This window comes from Hyposmocoma kahamanoa, unplaced genomic scaffold (genome assembly GCF_003589595.1).
Source record: "Hyposmocoma kahamanoa isolate Upper Pololo Valley unplaced genomic scaffold, ASM358959v1 220, whole genome shotgun sequence".
NCBI classification, from domain to species: Eukaryota; Metazoa; Arthropoda; class Insecta; order Lepidoptera; family Cosmopterigidae; genus Hyposmocoma; species Hyposmocoma kahamanoa.
The window spans coordinates 4,969,934-4,993,655 of NW_020653740.1; the positions used below are offsets into that span (position 1 = coordinate 4,969,934).

Consider the following 23,722-nt stretch of genomic DNA (forward strand, 5'->3'; position numbering starts at 1 on the left):
GGAACAAATTCCGTAATTTTTGTAATTTTTTGTTACTTATATAAAAATTTGTTATTATACCTGTATTTTCTTATCGCAGTTTGTACTTTTAAAATCCCTAATACCCATCACCAAGATAAAATCCGCTGTTTATTTGATTCCTTCTCATTCAGCCGCAAAAGTAATAGGAAATCAACAATATCTATGTACGCTTTGTTGTGTGTTATATCGTGCAAGGCATAGGTCAATGGTGCAAGGTATCTATCTATTGTTGTCACTTGTTGCCTAGCGACAGACTTTGATACATAAATAAACATCTTGATAAAGTTACAATTCATTAAAATTTTACAAAATGTCCACGCCGGCTAATAAGGATGAAGACCCGAGACGCCAGGTTAACATTAAGGTGAATTTAAATGCTCTGCTCATACATCCCGCCATCGAGCCTGGTGTCATCGACAATGCCATGCTTACGAAGTGTATATTGGCAGAAGGTGAGTATATACTCCTGCGATCCTCTACCCATGTATCTACGTCCCAGTGCTAGGCACAGACCTTTTTTAATTACCATATGAGTAGTCTAATTGTTTGGAACCGATCGAACTTTGCCAAATCGTTTGTCCATATATGTATGAACATATGTATAGATTTAAAGATCATTCGATCATCATCATCATCCACAGCATGACTTCACCCACTGCTGGGTATAGGCCTCCCGTTGTTTCTCTCATCCACGTATACGTTAGATACGCTTTTCAATTTAGCTTTTCCGTTATTATCACTTAGGTCCAACCGAAGAGGCAGGACGACTATTCGCAGAAGAAGGAGTCCACCTCGACGAAGCGACTATCGTGAGACTCGAATTTCAGAACATTCTTCGAATCGACCATCTTTGGATGCTGACATCACTCACCAAACTTGATATAGCTCACAATCTTATTGAGAAAATCGAAAACCTCGAACAATTGCCGAATCTTAACGAATTAGATTTGTCATTTAATAAAATAGAAAAAATAGAAAACTTGGAATGTTTAGTCAATTTGGAAGTTCTTACATTGTTTCACAATAAAATAAAGAAATTAGAAAATATGGATACTTTAGAGAAATTGTTAATTTTCAGCATTGGTGATAATTTAATTGAGGATTTTAAAGAGGTAACTGTATAAAAACTTGCCTAACCACAGAAATCTAAATAATGCTTGTTTATTTAGATTTCTGTTTGCTTAACCTATTAACTATCCTTCTTTGAATGAGAACTAATCGTATTTCTACAAGATTATTAAAATTCCATAAAATTTTCTCGCTGCGTAGATGGCGTACCTACGAAGATTTAGGTTTTTAAGAACAGTAAGTTTTAAAGGCAATCCGTGCTGCGACGACCCTATGACCTATCAATTTCTTAAGGCCGCGTTGGTTAACGTGACGTATCTCGATTATAAAACCATTTCTGAGGAAGAAAGGGAATCTGGAAGAGCGATTTTCAGGTATTATCAGATAAATTTTCGTAATGTGATAACCACTATCACTATGCTAACTTCGGCACTAGTCGTGTTCATTAACATTGAAAGATGATTGTGAAAACGTCATACACAATCAGTTCAGTCAGTATTGATGTGATTCCTATTACCTACTATGTAAGTATCTATAACACGTTTTTCACAGAGGTCTTCTTAGAAAATTGGACGAAGCAGACGAGAAGAGTGAAAAAGAGCGTATTGCAAAGGAGGAGTACGACGCTAAAGTAAAGTTCTTCGGCATGTCTTTCGTTGAATATCTCAGCGGACCAGAGTTGATTGAGTCTATGTTCGAGAAAGATTTAGATGGTTCGCTGTTACTCAAAGTTGGTGGAGAGGTTCTGACATTCTACGAAGTGTAAGTTTCTCTCATACCCTTGTGCCAGTTTTTTAACTATGTGCCTATGCGAATCTACATTGGGATTGTCACAGGCCATTCCGCACAATTCGTATGCGGCACTATTAAATCAGTCTGAATTGTTTTGTCTACTTTACTAGTGTGACTTTTTTAAATTCATAGCTATAAAGATCAATATGTGGAGACCATGGCACAACTGGTAGAGTTCGCTCAAAATGCGTACAACGATAGAGAGAACGAAATAAAACTATATAAAGATCTTGTCGATAACGCTTTAGAAAAAAGCGTGACGAAGAGCAAAAAGTAAGTACTTACTTATTATCATCTATGAATCGGTGCATCTGATTACTTAATTTCTTTCATTGTAATTGTAACTTGTCTTTTTTATCCATTTACTAGTATAGTTTATATATTAATGCGAAAGAATTTTAGAAATGGAAAGTTTTATTACAAGCTGATCTTATTTACGAAGACATTAATTTTGCTTGAATAGTTAATACTCGTAGTGAGTATTGAAAATAAGGAACTGCAACGGATTTTTATCTTTTTTCAATTGATATGAAATTCTTTGCATAAAATTATATAAAATAGAATATGAGGACATAAGTAGAACAAAATAAATAATACGATTTATGTTCGCTTTGTCAATTGATTGAAGGTTTATTCATATCTGTCAATTCAATTCTATGATTACCCTAAATCATGTTTTATACTACACTGACAGCGTGATAACAGAATATGAAAAGAAGAAAGCGCCTCTTATTACCACACTACAAGCTTTGCAAGCAAAGTTCGTTGCGAAACAAGCGACACTTGAACAGTTAGAACCACAGATTGTGGAACTCAGTGACACTTTCAACGAAGTTCTCTATGATTGCTGGAGACAATTGATGACTATTGAGATGAATCTTTTTGAGCAGTGCGAGGTTAGCTCTTAGTAGATTTACTTTCGTCTGCATATCTAATATATTATTCAACATCTTAGAAACATTTATATCAAAATTGCGTACATATTCAGTACAATTATGAATTTTCATTCATCATGACGGCCTCCGTGGTCGAGTGGCTTGCACACCGATTTTCATGGTATCGCTATCTCTGAGGTCCCGGGTTCGATCCCCGGCCGGGTCAGTGTAGAAACTAACTTTTCTATATTATCTCGAGTCTGGGTGTTTGTGGTACCGTCGTAGGTTCATTTCCATAACACAAGTGCTTTAGATACTTACTTTGGTATCAGCGCAACATATGTGATGTTGTCTAATATTTATTTACTTATTAAAAAAAAATCATCATCATATTAAGCTTTTTCGGCTGGTGGCAGCCAAACAAACTTTGTTATTTTTCAATTTCCGCAAGAGTTTATTCTATTTAAAAGCTTAATGTGTTTTAAATTTAAAATTGAATTGATTGTGTACCCTATCCTGCAGGAATCCCGCGTTCAGTTCTCAGTGAACATGACGGAAAAGGTTACAAAGCTATTGGAAGTTTCTCGAAATGCGTTTGGGGCGTGGCGCGAACATGAGGCCGTTTGGTCTTCGAGACAGTACGAGAGCCTTAACAAAATGTTGGGAAACAAGATCTTGTTAGGAGATGCGCCACCAGATCTTTATGAGGTACATTTTTACCAAACCTGATTTAACTCAGTTTAAAAGAAGGAGATTCAAAAAAGGCTTTAATGAACAATTATACTCACAATGAAGCTTTTAATGTTTCAATCCACATTAACGTTATGATATACCCTAAACAAAATAAGAGACATTCCAGGTGATGACGGACCGCGACCTGATGGTGAACTTAGTAGCAGCGTCTTCGGATAACCACATGCGATTTATTGACGATCGCGAAGACCTGCTCATGACTAGAGCTAATAAATGGAGGGAGGTATTAGTGGAAGGGACTAACGAGTGAGTATAAAAATGTTTTGTAAAACAGGAATCGAGGTGCTCGAGGCAATGCCTAATAAGTGTGTGATTTTCTAGTCATTATAGTGCAGTTTTCATGTACATTTCAGTAGTACGATATACCAGGTTTGTTACTAAATCGTTTTTGTGTTCCACTCATTAATCTGCTTATAGGATTCCACCATATAAAATACACTACACTGAGTTAGGTAACTCATTTTACGAAAATTTATATACACTTATTGATTTTTGCCCTTTGTTAGGTATTGGTTTATTGCGCTTCCGCACAGACAGTCAGAAGTACGGTGGACGAATATGCAAATAATTAAGTAGTATATCTGGAATTACTAAAGGGTACTTTATACTGAGTACGCGAATCAAATTGTGCTACTTATATAATATAAGAAACTTCGTAAATAACTAAAACTTAATATAGCGACATCCAATTTCTGAATTTGTTGTGACTTTCAGTAGAATACAGTTTAAATTAGTTTGTTATGATTATTAATACAGAGATCGAACACTCAGAAAACATTCCTTCGATCCGGCCGGATTCGAACCGACGTCTTCTAGCTTGCCGTGCCAGACGCCAACCAACTAAGCACGGAACGAACCAGCGGACCTCACGCTCAATTTTTTTATGTGCTGGCGTCGTATCTTTGTACTTCGTTTTTTCAACGACTTTTTTTTTTAGTCGTAGCGCCTTAAGCCGTAGTGCTTAGTTGGTGTAGCGTTTGGCACGGTAAGCTAGAAGATGTCAGTTCGAATCCGGCCGGATCGAAGGATTTTTTTCTGAGTGTTCGATCTTTGTATTAATAATTATAGAATACAGTTTTTCTGCTGTGTTTGACAGGATTTTCTTTTTTAAGTTATTGAATGTCACGATGTTTGACCACCAAAATATTCAATTATTTGTGTGAAATTACTCCACTAATTTGATTAATAAAAAGATTTTCTTTGTTTTAGAAATGAAATTAAGCGTAACCGAGACAGGATCTTAGAGATAAATTACTACATAGACAATCAGCGCGAGGAGTGGACGGATATGCAATTGAGTATCACCGAAGCAATCGACCCTGAGACAGCTGCTTTGCTTGGAGACGAATACTGAATCAAAATAATGAATACCGCAATCCTCATGGAAGTAATGAGAAAAGAATCTTCAATTATACCTGCCATTTTTGTGGTAATCAAGATTTACATGAGTCGTTCTATTTAAGCTTAGAATAAAATGGACGCACAGTTAAATATTTTGAATCATTGAGTTTTAAACTGATATCTTTGTAGCCAAAGCTAAATGTAAAAAAAATCATATAAGTATCTTAAAGTCTTTGCAATTTTAAAGGAGTTTTAATAATATGACTTACGAGAAGAGAAAAATCCCTAGGTGAACCACGGGAAGCAACAATAGCCCATGGTCCACCCAGGTGGACAAAGGTAAACCGCAGGAAAAAATAATTGTACGTGGTCCACCCAGGAACCAGCTAAGAAACTGAATTGTACAGTCCCAAAACTGTATAAGCTTCTTTAGTGTTTTACTTGACATTATTAGTTAAAAGTTAATATAAATACTGAAATGTTGTCGATTTTCCTGTCTCATCGTGTCACAATCGTTGCTCCCGCAAAACAGGTACAGACGCAGAATTTTGAAATCTGACATTTATGAAAATTGCAACCGTATTACACACATAGCTAATTATGAAAACTATTAATTAGAGCAATTTACACGCCATATGTAAAACCATCTCAGCGTATTCACCGTGCATTCACGGGCATATTTCACCTATCAAAATAATGGTAACACGTAATTGTGTTCGCTAAACAAACTACCTACATAAATTTAATGCTGTTTACGAAGTAGGAGCCAATTTAATGTGATTACACCATGCATCGTTTTCGTTGTCGTCGGCGTTGCGGCGCTTGAGTGGTGACGCTGTGTTGTACTTACTGTAGGGTAATTTTCTGAAAAATTTCAAAGTGGAAAATGTTAAAAATTGGAAAAATATAATTTTGGAAGCTCATAATATGTTCTACGTTTACAAATAACCTTTTGAGTTTTATTTAGCGTGAATCACAAAATAAACGTGTGTAACTAAGAGTGGTTACACACGGCGACTTTTAGCAGCGAGTGCAAACGCGTGTCCGTGAAACGCGCGATGGGATCGCTTCACTTGCGATTACATCGATGCAAATGCCCGACTGCATCGATACAAACGCGCGATTGCATCGATACAAACACGCGATCATGCATAAAGATCCCAAGTGTAGCTATGCAATTCGTGCGTTTGTATCGATGCATTCGTACATTTGCATCGCTGCTTAAAATCGCGTGCTTGCGTCGCTTGTGTGTGTAAAGGTAGACGATTAGCGACTGCATCGCTACTGCATAGCTGCTGATAGTCGCCGTATGTAACTGCCATAAAAGCCACTTAAAGAAAAACGAGATAAAGTGTCGTATTCCAGAACTCTACTCAATGCTCAAGTGAGAATTTGAGCAGACTTGAGTATGATGTCAAGCACTGGAAATACGACCCTAATGGCAAGGACTTAAGTATGATTTTTAGTGCTTTGAATCATACTCAAATCCTGACTTGAGCAATGATTAGAGTTTTGAAATATGACCCCTAGAATGATTTCACGAATGCGAAAACACCTTTTTATTGGCTCCATTTTCGTTCAGTAACTTCAACTTTTGACCGATACATTGCAGAAGACAAGGCAAATCTTTTTGCCTCACTCTTTGCAAAGAGTTCGCGTCTGAATCTAATCTTACCTCAGACTGGCTGCACTATGGCGCCAATTCGCATACGCCAAAAAGAGGTACTTAGAACTCTGCGGAATCTAGATGTGAATAAAGCTAGCGGGCCAGATGGAATTCCAGCACTAGTCCTACGTAACTGTGCGCCTGAGTTGTCTCCTGTTCTCACACGCCTACGCCTGTACCGCCTCTCACTTGAGACTGGTGTAGTTCGCAGGTCGTGGAAGCTTGCAAACGTGCAACCTTTGCCGAAAAAGGAAAGCAGAGCTGACTCTGTCACTTTCATACTGTGCAATACTATGGAACGTGTACTCAACAACCGTCTCTTGTCCCACGACAAGACAACAAGACAACGACCTCCTCAGTGATCGCTAGTACGAGTTCCGGAGACGGCGATCAACTGGGGATCTTCTTGTGTATGCCTGTCACGCATGGAGCGAGGCTATAGAAAAGCAAGGTGAAGCACTTGCAGTGTCTTTGGATATTTCTAAAGCCTTTGACAGTATCTGGCACGCAAACCTTTTAAGTAAGCTTCCTTTTTATGGGCTTCCCACTTTGCAATTGGATCTCGGATTTCTTGAGCGAACATTCGATTCGAGTGGTCTTAGAAGGCTACTCTTCCGAACATATGGCGATAGATTCCTCCGAGTTCCATACTGTCTGCAACTCTGTCTACTGCATATCAATATGTTAGTTCCAGGTACCTTTGCGTATGTTGATGACAACACAGTTGTAGATAGGTACTTGACCAATGCATGGGTCAGTGGAGGAAATCCAGTCTTGTCGAGAGTCTATGGTTAGCCGTTTGGATTTGACACTCAAGGCAGTCTTACAGATAGCCGACTGTCTCCAGCTACTTGGAATGGACCTGTCGTCCAATTTGTACTTCTGCAGATACGTTAATCCATGACCAAACATGCAGCAAGGAAGTTTGGGATCCTTTCCAGGCTGAGGCGTTACTTCACACCGGGACAAGCACCACATCTTTCTACGTTAGTACAACCTACCCTTAAGAGATATACGAGAAGGAAACTATAACCTGTGCGCGCACAGGAACCTCACAAGTTCAGGTTTTGACTCCAGATCAGCCAGTGTACAGGGTTCTCACAGACTTCTGTCACTTGACTTCATTCAGTTCTTCAAGAGGCTAGTGCCTCGGGTGAGCTGCCCCAGGTGCACGTACAATACCCTCCCTATTTTCCAGATAGGTACCGGAGCTGTAGGCCCGCTCAATTCCCGTTGCGCATTGCACAACTAGCAGTTGCCACCGCTAAGCCGCCGACTCTGAGTCCACTACCAAATCTCCTCATTGGCGGCGGAGCTGTAAGGCACGCTCACTTACCGACGCCGAAAAATAACGTCTCTCCAGTTCCTAATAACCTAAGCGGCTGGAGGGACCGGAGGATATCTAGCTTATCCTCTACTAGCTCTCCGGGCTAGTGCCGGAGATGCCAGTTGCAGTGTCCTGCGACAATCTCTGGACATAGCTTCCAACTTAAAGGGCAACTCACGTGCTCCGCGCGTCTCCTCGCATACAGACCCTCAACTAGTCCGCTACTAAGACGCGCTAGCTGCTCACGAAACAGACGCCCCGGACACTTGCAACCGGGGCATACAAACATGTCTGTCTCTGCAGCTAACCACAAACCCCAGCGAGTCCATACCCACGACCGTGTCCGTCAGAGACGCCCGCAAAGGCGTATCACTGGCGGAGGGCTTGGCCCGGACGCCCGCTATACCCTGGTCTTGCTGTCGAGCCCGTAGTCTCTCCGGAAAACTCTATCTCAGTAGATAGGGACACACTCACCGGGACAGTTGCTTCAGCTGTACCAAGCGCTAATCCGGTCGTGCATGGAGTACTGCTGCCACCTTTATGGATGGCTCTGCTACATACCAACTGGCCACCTTGGATTCAATTGACAACCGTGCCAAGAAGCTTATAGGTGACTCGGAATTAGTGGAGGCGAAGCTGCAGAGCCTTGAACACCGCCGTAAAATTGCCAGCTTATCGGAATTTTACAGGACATATCACGGAGAGTGTACGATGGAATTACACGATTTAATTCCGCTTTCTCCTTTCCATCACCGGGGGACTAGGCGTAGATTTGGGTTCCACTTCTATGTTGTGGATATTCCAAAGATTCGCACGAAGCGTTAAGCGTTCTTTAATAAATTAAGAATGCAGTTAGGAAAATTGTAAACTGTAATTTTCGTGACAATTTTGGCATTTTTCATGGCGACTTGTCCACAGTTTCAGAAGCCATTTTTGATTAGTAGGCAAGCGTTTCCGCAGTCTCCCAATGAACCTTTATTGACTTGGTTCGGGTAACAAGCCCTATAGAGCCTCGAGGGTGAAATGTAGCCTTCCCATTGTATTTACTTTTTTTCGGAGACGAAGACAACAATAGCTTAATAAAAATGGATACAAAGATATTGAGCTCACTAAGCCGAACGCTGTTTTGATTTCAGTACTACACATTAATATTTTGTTTTCTGGAAAATCAGATTCTTTAACGAAATTACTTTTTCTTTGAGTGTAGTAAGGCCATTCCTGAGTTCTACCAGTTTTTTTGCAGGGTTCTTATATATATATGTCGGGATATATGTCAGTGGTTCTTCATTTATTATTTGTTTGTAACCTTCTAATTTGAGTATATGCAGAAATATGTTTCCCAAGCCGTAAAATTTAATTAATATACGACAAAAATACAGGCGTAGAATTAGCGTCATTATTTATTTACTGAGCATTCTGCTTTAAATGGTAAGAAATAATTAAGAAACTCAAAACGTATTTAATACCTAAAATAAAACATTTTTTAGTGCAATAACTGTTACTACAAAAGCCCGCCATTTTTTTTCTCTCTCGTTTCACTATTAATTAGATTTTTTTTACCATCTGTTTTTCTTCCTTTATTGTTTAATATTGGTGTGTGTGCTTATTGTAAGGCAAGAAACGTGTTATCTAACTGTTAGATTATAACAATAAATAAAAAGGTATATTTACTGTGAGTTGCTTTTTATTGTTACTTAGTTACGGTTTGAGGGAGCGGTTGATACAGGTTGATACATTATCTTTCTAATTTGTGGACACAGCGGAAATACATTCCAACGGCCGAGATCCACTTGCGGTGTGGTGTGACCCTTGCATGGACGAAGATCCCACTACAGTGTACATATTATAATATACCTGTACATACCCAATCTATATGTTATTATGTACTTAAGTATGTACCATAGAATTAGTATGTATGTACACATAATTTGCAGAATTTGGGTAATTTTCACATTAGTTTTCTCTACCTAATTTCGGTGGTAATTTTTATTATTCGATTATATTATCATGAAATATTAAATAATGTCTCAGGTTGCTACACTCGAATATTAAAATGATGCTCCATGACAATATTCTAGAATTTTGAAATAATATAAATTGTCACCGAAATCAGGAAGAGAAAACTTACCTGAAAATACTTTACATACTTTTTTAAAATTATTGGTCCAGCTGACTGTCAATTTGATGTCAGTCTGCTGTCAAAAGGACAAATCGAAATTGAATTGGTTGGATAATAGTGTGTTTAATTCTCTGATTTTCTTCTAACATGTTGTATTTATTCGAAAAATTTTGTGCTTGCAGTTAGTTAATTCATTGCATAATGTCTTTAGAACAAACAGCATGTGATGGTAAGTCGATTAGAAACTGCACGAAGTACAATTTGCTTAAATTCTTTGGCATTTAGATGAAAATTTTAGTAGTTTTTCCAGAGGCGTCGTGTAAGATCATCTTACACGATTGTTGCAATATAAATATTTGTGTCATTAAGCCTACAAAATTGCACAACATTCTCAATACTTACTACAAACTAAATTAATTTTGGAGATAACCTAAAGTCTGCTAGTATATTTTTAAGATTCCAATGACCATATTAGGAAGCAACCATGTTTGTTTACTAATAAAACTGAGTATGAAGGTACCGGTTTTTTTAAATACAATTTTTCAGATTTGAAAGCGTTTGAGCGTCGTCTGACTGAGGTAATCGGATGTCTGCAGCCTGCCACATTGAGATGGAGAAGTAAGCAATAAGTTATTCTTAAAAAATTACTATTTTTTATATGTATTCCCATTATGTGTCCCGTTGCTAACCCTAACCCCCTATTTCCTTCCATATTCACTATTCTGTGGTATTACTATTCAATCTGCAAAAATTGCCTTCATATTGTCTACACAAACCAAACTCTCTTCTAATATTTACTGAACATTTTTAAATAGTGAGATGTGATGAAAGTACTGGATACAGCAAATAAAGAGACAGTAATTTTAATAATTTTAAATGAGTCCGGCAGTGACATACAGAAATGCCTGTACTATGATTACAACTATTTAAATTGACTCTTGGAGTAGAATTTTGTCAAAATTTAAAGTTAGTTTCTTGAGTTGATACATTGAATAGAAACCGACTCCCCTGCACTACCTAGATAGTCAGTAATCACTTGTCTTATTATTAGCAGTAGATCTCAGGAGTTTCATGCAATGAAAAAAGGTGGTAATAATAATAATATTTAAATTCTGCCTGCAGTTGTTCTAGCAGTGGTGTCTGTATGTACGGCGATGGCTGCCTGGCACTGGCTCACCGACCCGCTCACACCTGTGGTCTCACTCAGCCAATCACTGTGGAACCATCCTATCTTTGCATTCACTTCCACTTTCTTGGGTAATGTTTTTCTCTTCAATGTTGTTAGCTAGTCACATTCTTGCGCCTTGGTAGAGTCATGTGCATCATTACAATTTAGTGATCTTTGGAAACTTTTGTTGGAATATTATATTTTTCAACATCAACTATTTTCTGGAGTGTTTTATATTTTTAGAAAGAAAGAAGAAAGAAAGAAAATACATTTATTTCTTTACCATAATGAACCCAAAAAGACAAAAGTGAAAATGGAACAAAAAACGATCAAAACATTCAACGTAAAACATAAGTAAATAATTACGAAACAAAAACAAAAGAAAAACGTATATACAAAAATTTGAAAAAATGTAAAGAAATTTTAAGAAATATTTAGCTGGAAAATGAAATTTTACTAATAATAATAATCTCGGTACAAAGTACCGTGATAATTTTTGTGGAATTAACATCACATTATTAACGGAACGAACCAGAGAAATTTATAGAAGAGAGAATCCATTCTCTACTCGCAGATTTCATTGATAACCGACAAGAATGCCCAGACAAGTTACAGCTTGTTAAATTATTGCACTAACACAGATTTCTTTTTTGCAGTGCTGCTATTCATGATGGGTGTGCACCGCAAGGTGATCGCGCCGAGTATCATCACGGCGCGCACGCGCTCCGTACTCAACGACTTCAACATGTCCTGTGACGATACTGGCAAGCTTATTCTCAAGCCGCGTCCGGCCAATTAGATCACACTTGTATGTAATTAATAATTAATTTGTAAATATTACTTAAGAATAAACTTTTCGTTTCACTTTTTGTTGGAATTTAAAGCCCCTTATGGTATGGTGTGGTGTAACAGACTGGTGTCCCTAACTCCACGTCTCCGCCCCCATTTTATGTCCGACGGGTGCAGGGTCCCATTTGTGCCACTCGAGTTCGTCTTAATTTACGTTGCCGCGGAACGGAATGGAACGGAAGCGTCAATTTCGCCTCGCTGCGCTAGAAGGCGCACGTGGAATGCTCGAGCATTCGCAAGCATTCTCACGACTGCGCCTTGAGGTTGTAGTATTTCGTCGACGTTTGACGTCACACTACACTTCGCGTGGATTCGCCAGGAATCGCCTAGGCAGTCGGAGTCAGCTCCAAGGGACTCCGTTTTGTGGAGAATAGACACGCCTGCGTTTTGGTAACGTTAAATTTGGCATCGCCCCAATCGGAGACTGCTTTGAATGTCAAATCTAAACGGCTAACCATGGACAAGAACTAAAAAAAATGGACAAGACTGGATTTCCTCTTCACTGACCCTTGCATTGGTCAAGTACCTATCTACAAGTGTGTTATCATCAGCACACGCAAAGGTACCTGGAATTAACATATCATTGATATACAGCAAAAAGAGAGTTGCAGACAGTACGGAACCCTGAGGAATCTATCGCCATATGTTCGGAAGAGTAGCCTTCTAAGACCACTCGAAACGAACGTTCGCTCAAGAAATCCGAGATCCAATTGCAAAAGTCAGTCGGAAGCCCATAAGAGGGAAGCTTACTTAAAAGGTTTGCGCGCCAGACCCTATCAAAGGCTTTAGAAATATCCCAAGATACTGCAAGTGCTTCACCTTGCTTTTCTATAGCCTAGCTTCATATGTGACAGGCATACATAAGAAGATCCCCAGTTGATCGCCGTCGTCGGAATCCGTACTGGCGATCACTGAGGAGGTCGTTGTCTTTAAGGTACGACGAGAGACGGTTGTTGAGTACACGTTCTATAGCCTTGCAGAGTATGGAAGTTACTGAGATAGGTCTATAGTTGACAGAGTCAGCTCTGCTTCCCTTTTTTGGCACAGGTTGCACGTTTGCAAGCTTCCACGACCTGCGAACTACACCAGTCTCAAGTTAGAGGCGTTACTGGTGTAGGCGTGTGAGAACAGGAGACAACTCAGGCGCACAGTTACGTAGGACTAGTGCTGGAAATACAATTGGCCCGCTAGCTTTATTCACGTCTAGATTCCGCAGAGTTCTAAGTACCTCTTTTTGGCGTATGCGAATTGGCGCCATAGTGCAGCCAGCCTGAGGTAAGATTAGATCCAGACGCGAACTCTTTGCAAAGATTGAGGCAAAAAGATTTGCCTTGTCATCTGCAGTATAGGCAAGCGTGCCGTCCGTCCTCAGCAGAGGTGACATAGATAGGCGACAAAAGTTAGTGATTTTATACTTAAAAAGGTTTTGTTTAAAAATTCATTTGTCAATTTCTGGCGTCGCCATTTTCACTACGCATACACAATATGGAAGCAAGCGCGTGCGTACGATCAGAGCGCCTGATCGAACTGATAAAAATTTGATTATTATAGAAAATACGTGATTTTATTTTTTCCTTTGAAAAACTATTTGTATAACGGTTTTTGTAAAAACAAACACCGATATACAAATTCGTTTTAGGGTCGCGCTCGCGTCGCCGAAACGCCGCCGCCGCCGACACTTTTTTGTCGGCGCGCCGCCGCCGGTTGGTTTATTATCGGCGCTGTTGTCTAATTGTAACAGGATATATGCGACCGTTTCCTCCCCATTCTTCGACGCTCTGCGTAGATTCATATCTAAATTGGGAAGGTGTTAGGGATAGGGACCATTGTCCGTTAGAGCAGCAGTTACAGTTAAGAAATTTTCGGGATAGACTTCCGTTGAGCGTTGGGAGTGCTTCCCTGGCTTGTCTCAAACCGTAATGGTTCTCCAAATGTTCTTGAAATTTTTGTATTTTTTTGTATAGTTGCTAGTAGTAGATATTGATTTTGGTAATGTCAGTTATACCAGTGAATAGAACACTTCTGGTTCTGGTCCTACAGCATCCGTCTTTGAGCGTCACTTATTCCAGCTTGTTCATGCTCGAATTTTTGAAATTAGATTATCAGGTAAAGATCGCCATTTATTATTCATAAAACTACAGGTGTTTTTTTCACATTTCGTCGGTTCGATTGCCTGATGAGGCAAGCAACTTTTTAAAGCATTTGAATGCAGGTAATTATTACTTACTTTAAAAAATAGATTAATGTATCCAGGAAGCAAAGTATAATAATTTACAATATTTAAAGTACTGTACTATAATTGTGGGCGTCACCTTTATACTGTTTTAAATGTATATAAATAATACTCGGAAGTCTTTAGTCGTTTAGTAGGTTTGTAATAAAAACACAATATACAAGAGTCTATTCAAATTTATTATAACTTTGGTGTGTTTATTATATACAATAAATAAATGAAACTAATATTAGGTCTATCATACAAGCCCTCTCGAAATTCTATATAATGGGAACAACAATCTGGATAACTAGAAACCGAATTTTTATTCATAGAAAACTTGCTAAAAATTTTACTAAATTCGTAACAAATTATTATAAGTATAATTAGCTCTCAGGACTTTGCTGTACATACAGTCGCATAGACATAGTCGACATTTTATCATAAATTTGACATTAGAAGTATATAATCTAAGAAAATTTAAAACAAGCACATTGTCGTACATAATTTTTATTCATACAATAATTCATAAGCAATCAATACTTCATTTTTAAACTAGAAGCTTAGACTCAACATGGAGTTGTAAAAAACCTCGTCAAATACAATATATAAAGGGCAGTGTAAAATTTTGGAATATTTATTATGCCGTTTCGTCAATTCGAACCATCAATTCCTATAATAAATGCCATACGATATAATTCTAATAAGAACGATAGTTCATAAAGAAAATTCAACAATTCGCTTAATAATTGCATAGTTTAACATCAGAACTGGGCACTATTTATCATCATATAATTTTTTACTCTTCCTAAAACATGATAAAACTATTAAAAACAAATATGATTTTCTATTGATGAGTGGCGGCTTTAAATTAGACTCTTATAGGAGCGCTGCAGTAATTTTTAGTTCACTATTTGGGACTGCAAAAGTGACGCGCACATGTCACGACAGTCGCGCCGCAACTGCTCATCTAAATATTGTATGAAAATCAGAAGTGGCCGCGCCACAGTGGCGCTAATTCAGTGCTTCTATAAGCGTCTAATTTGAAGGCGCCCTAACACTAACACTAAGTTTTAAACCTCTCGTTTTGTTTACGCAGTTTTAAAAAGGTATCTCGCATCCAGAATGACATTCACTATGCAACACCTACACACTATCTAGTATTGTGCTGATCGTGTGTGCAAACTATCTAAATACATAAATACAGATCGACCAAAACCTCAGTGAACAAATCTCATCGATCTTCATTTTTAATCGTATTTACTTAAAAACTGACGAGAGATTATTCAATTTAGACTTAATTTCGTGGCGCTAGTGTTTACTTTTGACAACAATGCTCGCGTTTTCGGTAGAAAATATGAAGTATCTACCAACTACACATGGTCCATTGCAATTTCACATTGATCTATAAAAACGTTCTCGATTTTTAACACTCCAGGTTTAAAATTCCCCAATACACCCGAAGCCTACATTACCAGCTTTTACTATGTACCTTTTTCTTAGAAATTCAGGTCGATCTATTAAATTACCATATCTTTATCAATTAACACTATACAAGAGAAGACGAGATAAGTGTGCACTAGTGAAAGACAATACTTAAATTCGATTAATAATTAAAGTTTTTTAAAATAAAGACCATTATTGAATAAGTTACTGTGTTGACAAAATGTAATGTAAATGTAATAAGACTAACTTCATAATAAAACGGCAACGTCTACGCCCCAGACACATCTGTTCTCTGTCCGACATCCGCCCGAAACAATTACTGTCAAATAAGTGATACTCGACCAATCAAGTATGAAGCTTCATTCGCATTATGCGTCTTTTAGGGTTGTATTCCAGAAATCTACTCAATGCTCAAGTCAAGACTTGAGTATGATTTCAAGAACTAGAAATCATACTCAAGTCCTTGCCATTAGGGTTGTATTTCCAGTGCTTGAAATCATACTCAAGTCCAGACTTGAGCATTGAGTAGAGTTCTGGAATACGACTCTTAATTTGGTCGAGTATTACTTAATTGACAGTAATTGTTTCGGATGAAGAACGGGAGTAGATCTCCAGGTTAGTGTCAGTTCATGATAAGCGTTACACACGCCTTTCACTAATAGCCCTCAACGCGCGTCTGAACGCTTGTCATCTAAACCCAGTATCAATTTTTTTGGTATAATATTTTATTAGCAACTGTTCCGAATTTTTATTCACTTATAAAAATAACTAGTATTTATAAACGTTGAGCTCGAGCAATTCCTAGCAGTATATAAAAAAACATGATTGATGCACAAATAAATCTTATTTAGCAAAAAGTTGACAATCGAAAGTGTGCTGTATTCATAACCTTGTTTTTCCGTACATCTCTGATTAAAATAATTAACAAATCTTGCAATCCTCTAATATAGTTCACTGGAGATATTAAAACAAGGCTTCATATCAAACCTCTTCCCATAATAATTAATTACAGACACATGGGACTTGTCAACTTATGTCTCAGTGTGACGGGCGCAGTGGTAGTACCCCTCAGATCTTTGCAGTTCGTGACACAGTCACAGACAACAGACAGTCGTGGTGCTTACCATCAAGCGCACGACTTGTTCGTCCTGTCACTTGATGTTATAAAAAAAAGCCAGGTTGAATTTTCCACTGAGTTACGCAAATGGACTATTTTATGCGGATTTTGTACATTTCAATTACTTTAAATTTGAGAAATGGGCGAAGTAGGATTGACATTACAATCGTGAACAGAAAACGCGTCATATAAAAATTCATTTAAAATCGCTATGATAGATAACATCAAGGCAGTGGTAAATGTATAGATAGATTTGTGTTAACACGACTTAATTTATTAGTTTAAAAGGCATCATCTGATTTAAATTTCGTTTGGCCTTTGGATTTAAATCCACCTTAAGGCGTGTTCTTATCAAGTTATTCTAGATTGGTTGATTTTGGAGTTCCGCTTACAGGGGGTAAACCCGCTTATGACTGCGATGTTACAGTTCTACACAAAGGTGGACGTAGGGTTGACCGTAAGCGTTACAATAAAATCAACATCGTTATTATTAAATGCAAAATTAATAATCAATATTGGTTACTGATAATTATAATTCACGAGCATTATCACTTCAGTCTTCTTGAAAGAAACATCACTGCGTTGTGCGATTGCACTGAAATAAGTAGAATTTCTCATTCATATCGTGCCTTACAACGTTAGTCAAATAAAATTCACGTCCATTAAAGTTGGAAGGAACGATATGTAAAACAAACCGACGTTCAGTAGAAATGTGCTATAATAAAAGTTAATATAAGAACGAACAGTGGAATTAATTATATTGCACAATCCATGACGTGGTAACCAATTAATATAATTTGAAAGGCATTTTTACACAGTAGATAATAACACAAATAATACTTTCTTCTTACATATAATTACGTTAAAAGTATCTATTGTAAGCTTCCCTATTATTTAAAGGTTTATAAAAGCTAACTTACAGTTTGCGAATGACTGCTGTATCATAATTTGTGTTGTGATATCTAATTTACCTTACCTTGCACGTCTGGGGAGGGGAAACAATTCTCTTTAATAATTAATATAGCTTTAAAAGCCTCTTTATGCTAGCTATGACATTACACATAGTGACTATTATTTAGGTATTAGAAAACGTTCAAAAATAGTTTTCTGCATCTATGAGTTTATTAGTCAAATAAAATCGATCTTATTTGTAAATAAAATGCACGTTTTTTGTAAATAAAATCGAAGTTATATGTAAATAAAATCGACTTTATTTGCAAATTAAACCGACCTATTTGTAAAAAAATCGACGTTATTTGTAAATAAAATCGAGGTCATTTGTAAATAAACTCAACGTTATTGTATCCACAGCTTTCTGTGGTTTTTGTTCGAATATTTATCCCTAATAAGTATTTTCTTTAGACCCAATAATTTAGTTTAAAAAATTATAGTAAAACTTCTCTCCAAATGCGGTTTTACGGAACCAATGAATTATTTTATTTGGTTACTACATTGGCCCTATCAAATATAGACAAGCGCGTGAGACGTTAGCAACTATATGGAAAAGTTTGGTTTGGGACGAAAGCGTCTTTGAAGAGCCTAAAATAAATACGAATTACTAAAACGTGGATCAAGCGTTTGCCGTCTGAGCCAACGACCAAAAAAATATTTCTTTGGCCCGATCTATGCTTTACGTGCAACCCAAAAAAGCGGAGTAAGGGTGGTCGGTACAAGGAGAGTAAACATAAAGCGTGCCGCTGAGAAGTCCCCGCAAATTATTGTCGATTCATTCCCCACAGCAACATGCAAGGCTGGAGTGCTGTCCTCACGCTGCCAGCAGCGTCCGAATATTCTTCGGCGTCGACTGATGGTTCAGATGTTTAGTTGTGTACCTTAAGGCGTTTAGCAAGGGCTCGGCCTTTGCCGGCGTTTGTTGTTGGAGAAATTTAACGCAACCTTTGACGTCCACTGATGATGAACGGCAGAAGGCCCCTGAAGGATGCACCCAATCGTAAAGGATGATCAGTCCTACCATGACGCGGAGAACGAGTAGTGATGTCTCTTCGCGACTGAACTGGGCGACTAGTTTTCTGGAATAGAAAAAAATGATTGTTATGCGATGGGTGTCTTCACAGTTTTTACACAAAATTAGCAGAATTTAGGCAGATACACATATGCATAGACAAAGGTTTGGAACTTATAACTCGCCTCTTTTGCCGTCGGGGGTTAAAAATACGAACTAATGTTTTTCGTAAATGTATTCTATCAGCAGATTTTATCTGCGCAATATTTTATTTAATCTATGAGTTATTAATTTCTATCCAAGGCATCTGTAAAATATAAAAGACTTGGCAAAAACCATGTGTTTCATCATAACAGAACCCTATCATAAACCACGTCACATGTGCCGGTATTCGACTAAATAAACGAATGCTACCAGTTGGGGTCACAGATGCTGTGCTGCGAGATTTATGACGTAATAAAATCACCTTTCCGGGTCGACAGAACTCGCGGGAACGACTACGTTTAGTTAATTGAACGTACTGTGTAAATAGCGTGTTTGCTTTTCTGGCTTCTAGATTTTTATTAGTTTCTTTGAAAAAGGTTAACGTCACTAGAATAAACGGGTCAGTGGACTTAAAAACTGTGTGCTAAAGTTTGTTCTCATTTACAAAATGTAACATCTATTTATTTTTTAATGTCTAGCTTCGGATACATTCGAATCTACGGAAACAGGCGTATATATATTATTGAGAAACTATTTAATACGATAAAACGTCACTTCTTCTTTAGTATATAATAGGTTACATATTATAATATCTTAACAGTTAAGATAAACATTCAATTGATTAGTTGAGTACCTACAGCTACGATGTTCTGATATCGAAAAATTATCATAATTATTTTTATGAAAAACAAACGATAATTCAAATATAGAATGTTACTGTGAACCTTAACCGAACATTGGACCTTATGTCTAAACAGGGTAAGGTAAAATTTTAATTGAAGTAGCGATAAGTGTATACGATGAATGGGAAAATATGCAATTGTCAACTTTTTTTTCAGTTTGAATAGCTCCTAAGCTTGGACTTTAGAAAATAAGGGTCGTATTCCAGAACTGTACTCAATGCTCAAGTCAGGATTTGAGCAGACTTGAGTATCATTTCAAGCACTGGAAATACGACCCTAATGGCAAGGACTTGAGTATAACCCATTAGGGTCGTATTTCCAGTGCTTGAAATCATACTCAAGTCCTGACTTGAGGATTGAGTAGAGTCCTGGAATACAACCTAAAGAGTATAATTTTTATAGTGTGAATGTAAAGTCGCTAATTCACGTGCTCCGGCACGATGTGATGGACTAACCTCCTGAGACCCGTGTCCAGCAGTAGTGTGCATGTGATATGCAACCAAATAGCTTTTTATTCAATCAATAATTTAAACTTTGTATTACATAGGCGTAGTACACAAAGGGACATCAAATTGAGGGCAAGTAGATAAACAAAGCGGTCACTGATTACTTTCGCATGTGTGTACAACGTACTGCTGGTGGGTGCTTGGCAGGATGTCGACCCATCAATTAATTATAGGTCCAGATGAAATTAATTAGTGCCTACTATTAATGCGTTTCGATAAGACGTCACAGTCATAAGTATGAAAGGAGTAATTAATAAAATACAATTGTATGCTAGGTAGGTACAGATGAAAATAATAGACAAAGGAAATGAAACTACTTTTCCGGATTTAAATCGCGTATATTTGTCGCGTATATTATAAAAACCAAATATACGCGATTTAAATCCAGAAAAAAAGTTTCATTTTCTATGTGTAACAATCGCGAAAACCTAAGAACTCGAAATAATAGACAAATTTTCCCAAACCTGATATTTGTTACACGACTAGACTTTTGCGAGCTTGGATAAGTATACAAAGGATTATGAAGTCTCCAGTATTATAATATACAAACGTGGTAGGATTATAACCAAATCATAATCTTCATAATCGTTTATTGAATTATTATTTTATTTTCGCCAATAAACATTTGGAAACACGGACTTTATTTGTGTTAAATATTCTATAATTTCAATGAATATTTCCTATAAAAATCAAACTTCAATTTCTCTAGGTGAATGTGTTGCGTACCTTTTCCTAATTAAATGTCGTATTTGACATTTTTGTCATATCGCGTATATTTCACACCTTTAGAATGAAAGTGGTCTAATTAAAAAAAAAAAACAAAATGCGTACTGTAAAACAAATTATAAAAAAAATCATAGGCTTGTTAATCTGGAACTGACCCATTAAAGTTTGAATGGCACAGACTCACTACATAGATTGCTTTCATGTTACAAAATCCAATCTCACGTGGGTATATCAATGCCGCATTAAAAAATGTCGCAATTTGCGTATTCTCAAAAAGTTGCGATCTGGTGTTGGGTCACGTTCAGGGAGTTTACTCTCTCTCGTTCTCCGTCCGAAACAATTACTGTTAAGTAATGTTCGACCATATTAAAAGGCAATGCCAAATATGAAGCTTCATCCGCATCCTGCGTCTTTTAATTTGGTAGAGTATTACTTATTTGACAGTAACGTTCCCATTATGTTGTAACGTTTTATTTATCTTTTTATATATTTTTACATGATATTACGACTGTCGCGTCTTGCCAGTTCCCATATCCTGACTATCTGCCGTGACTGTGTCGTGGACGTTTATTTTATCGTTGAACGACTGTCGTGTCTAGCTGTTCCCACGAGATCGTGACGACAATTTATCGGTTCACGGCAGCCGCCTTATCGTTTGCACGACAGAATCGTTTGAAGTTGCGATTATCTGTCGTCACACTTTTATCGTGACATTTTATTTATCGTCAGACGACTGTCGTTCTAGTATTTCCCATTGTCTCGCAAGTCTGTCGTCGTAACGTCAAAAATATCGTGAACGACAGTTAATCGTGTTTTACTATATATGAACAACTTCATTTGAATATACAAGCCACTGCGATTTGTTTTAAATATACGCGATTCCGGATGCTAAAAAAAAGTTTCACTTCGAATGTGCAGGAAAATCTAGGAACTCGATATTTTTGTTGTAATTCAATGAGAGACCTGTGATCTTACTAAGCTGTCAGAAGCGAACACTAACCGTAGCATGTCTACATTTTAATTGGCATCAGCTACGATTCGCGATATGTAAACCTTAAATATTTGTCTATAGTTACGACAGCTAGTCAGCAGGGAGGCGGGTTTGTTGCAGACGATTGTACCAGAAACTGTTAGTGACAAAATAACGTAGTTTTCTTATATACCTTTGCACATTTGAATACTGCGCAGTATTCTGCAAATACTACGACTTAACTTAAGCATACAGCGACGAGCAGTATATGCAAACTTTATCGTCAATAAATCAACCATCTTACATATAAAAAAAAATTTGACGAGGAAAATTAATTTCAATCAAAGACATGTGTGTCCAATGGTACTCCACACAAAATACATCTCCAATCTGAACATAAAAATACTAGTGCGTTAAAAATTGTAAGAGTTTAGTATTTGGCATATAAATTTGCAAAAATAAATATTTAAAAGTGAGATTTTATGTAATTAAGTGTTTTTTCATATACAGGCAAGAAATTATTGTTTAGTGTAGCATAGCATAAACTAGAATAGTGATCTACCAAATCCATGACTTTACTTATTGCCTACTACGTTCGTACCTGCACTTATTATCTATGACCGGTGTTCAACAAGCACTCGCTACAGAAAAAATATATCCCTATCTTCAAATGGCTTTAAAAAATGTTGACGGGTGCTTTATTCATGATAAAATTTCACTTACTCTGCTCTTCACTATATTCTTAGTTCAAAATAGTACTATTTTATAATACTGCGTTATTGTATATAGGCAACGATATCATGTGCGTTTTTCTGTATTTTTTTAGAATAGGACACTTTTCTTTTACGCAGAAGAGCGCAAAGAGATTGTGTTCAAGTGCACACATGATGAGACATGTTTATTATTAACCAACACCGGATGTTAAGTAATCAATTAAAACAGGCGAATAGGGAATTAATTACTGTGTTTACCGAGTGCCTATCAACGCGTGCAAATCATAGCACTCGATCGTTTGCCTCGTCGATTGTGATAGACTTAGTACGACAAATAAGGCTGTTTGTATTAAAATATATGATATTTTTTATGTTGTACTTATGTAAGTAAGTAAGTAATTTATTTATTTGTACATAAAAATAAATACAGTTCAGTTACCGATAACAGGAACAGGAACATATTACACCTTATGGAATACGTATGTTTAAGACATGTACTTTTAAACTTTATCTAAACCGGTTACACTGGCTCCTACACTTGGCAAAGCCTGTCTCGTAGGTAACCAATTCTGGAAAGAATGTAAAGTCTGTTCCAATCCATTCCGAACAAACAGCAAAGAAGAGTGTTTGAGCACTCAATATATCGAACAAGCAACACATTCACGTATATTTCGAAGACATCGACTTGATATCTCACCATTGTCGCCAACAACATTCATCCGAACAGCATCGCAAAATTGTATGTGAAAAATGTTAGTCCAAAAGTGATGTTATTTTCATCTATACATCCATGACCTGTCTATAGTTGTTTATTAATAATAAATTAAGATTTCGGAAATCTACATATGGCTAGAAGACTCCCTTTAACAAATCCATTCATTCAATTAATTAATCGATATGTAGTTGGCATTACAAGTGGCCATCACTAGACCCTCTATGGTCAGTGATTTGTTAGATTACACTTTGTTGAAATTGGATTGAAACGAAGTATACAATATATATTATATGCGAAAAGTTACTAGAGACGAGAAAATTTCTAAAAACCAATGAATTACTTACTAAACAATGGGAAATTAAATAATGTTAATTACAAAGCAATTAAATTACTTGTGCGTGCTTGTGACTGAGCGAGTGGTCGCGTGCGCGCGCGCGCGTATGTGTGTGTGTGTGTGTGTGTGTGTGTGTGTGTGTGTGTGTGTGTGT

At 37.2% G+C, this 23,722-nt stretch overlaps 3 protein-coding genes across 3 annotated transcripts in view; 2 read left to right on the top strand and 1 right to left on the bottom strand.

Annotated features, from left to right (window-relative positions):
- Positions 1-84: 84 nt before the first annotated feature.
- On the top strand, positions 85-5,042 carry LOC113227975 (dynein regulatory complex subunit 3-like). The gene is made up of 9 exons (XM_026461087.1): positions 85-473; positions 766-1,133; positions 1,291-1,463; positions 1,642-1,851; positions 2,014-2,154; positions 2,576-2,777; positions 3,279-3,464; positions 3,616-3,755; positions 4,719-5,042. The coding sequence occupies exons 1-9, from the start codon at positions 332-334 to the stop codon at positions 4,861-4,863; spliced, it is 1,707 nt and encodes a 568-aa protein (XP_026316872.1). The 5' UTR covers positions 85-331; the 3' UTR covers positions 4,864-5,042.
- Positions 5,043-10,053: 5,011 nt separating this feature from the next.
- On the top strand, positions 10,054-12,402 carry LOC113227980 (nuclear envelope phosphatase-regulatory subunit 1 homolog). Its single transcript, XM_026461093.1, has 4 exons — positions 10,054-10,191; positions 10,509-10,580; positions 11,085-11,219; positions 11,787-12,402. Exons 1-4 carry the CDS (start codon positions 10,164-10,166, stop codon positions 11,927-11,929), a joined length of 378 nt encoding a protein of 125 aa, XP_026316878.1. The 5' UTR covers positions 10,054-10,163; the 3' UTR covers positions 11,930-12,402.
- A 3,836-nt stretch (positions 12,403-16,238) lies between these two features.
- LOC113227960 (protein FAM49A) overlaps positions 16,239-23,722 on the bottom strand; it is a 62,204-nt gene continuing 54,720 nt past the window's right edge. The window contains exon 5 of the mRNA XM_026461075.1: positions 16,239-18,784. Within this exon, the coding sequence (XP_026316860.1) occupies positions 18,520-18,784 (265 nt within the window). The 3' untranslated portion in view covers positions 16,239-18,519. The remainder of the gene's footprint in view (positions 18,785-23,722) is intronic.

Bases quoted from the DNA above. Each gene is read 5' to 3' on its own strand.
- LOC113227975 (XM_026461087.1), top strand. From the start codon at position 332: ATGTCCACGCCGGCTAATAAGGATGAAGACCCGAGACGCCAGGTTAAC. The intron at 474-765 runs GTGAGTATATAC...ATTATCACTTAG, and splicing joins GAAGTGTATATTGGCAGAAG to GTCCAACCGAAGAGGCAGGA. The intron at 1,852-2,013 runs GTAAGTTTCTCT...TTAAATTCATAG, and splicing joins GTTCTGACATTCTACGAAGT to CTATAAAGATCAATATGTGG.
- LOC113227980 (XM_026461093.1), top strand. From the start codon at position 10,164: ATGTCTTTAGAACAAACAGCATGTGATG. The intron at 10,192-10,508 runs GTAAGTCGATTA...ACAATTTTTCAG, and splicing joins AGAACAAACAGCATGTGATG to ATTTGAAAGCGTTTGAGCGT. The intron at 11,220-11,786 runs GTAATGTTTTTC...TCTTTTTTGCAG, and splicing joins ATTCACTTCCACTTTCTTGG to TGCTGCTATTCATGATGGGT.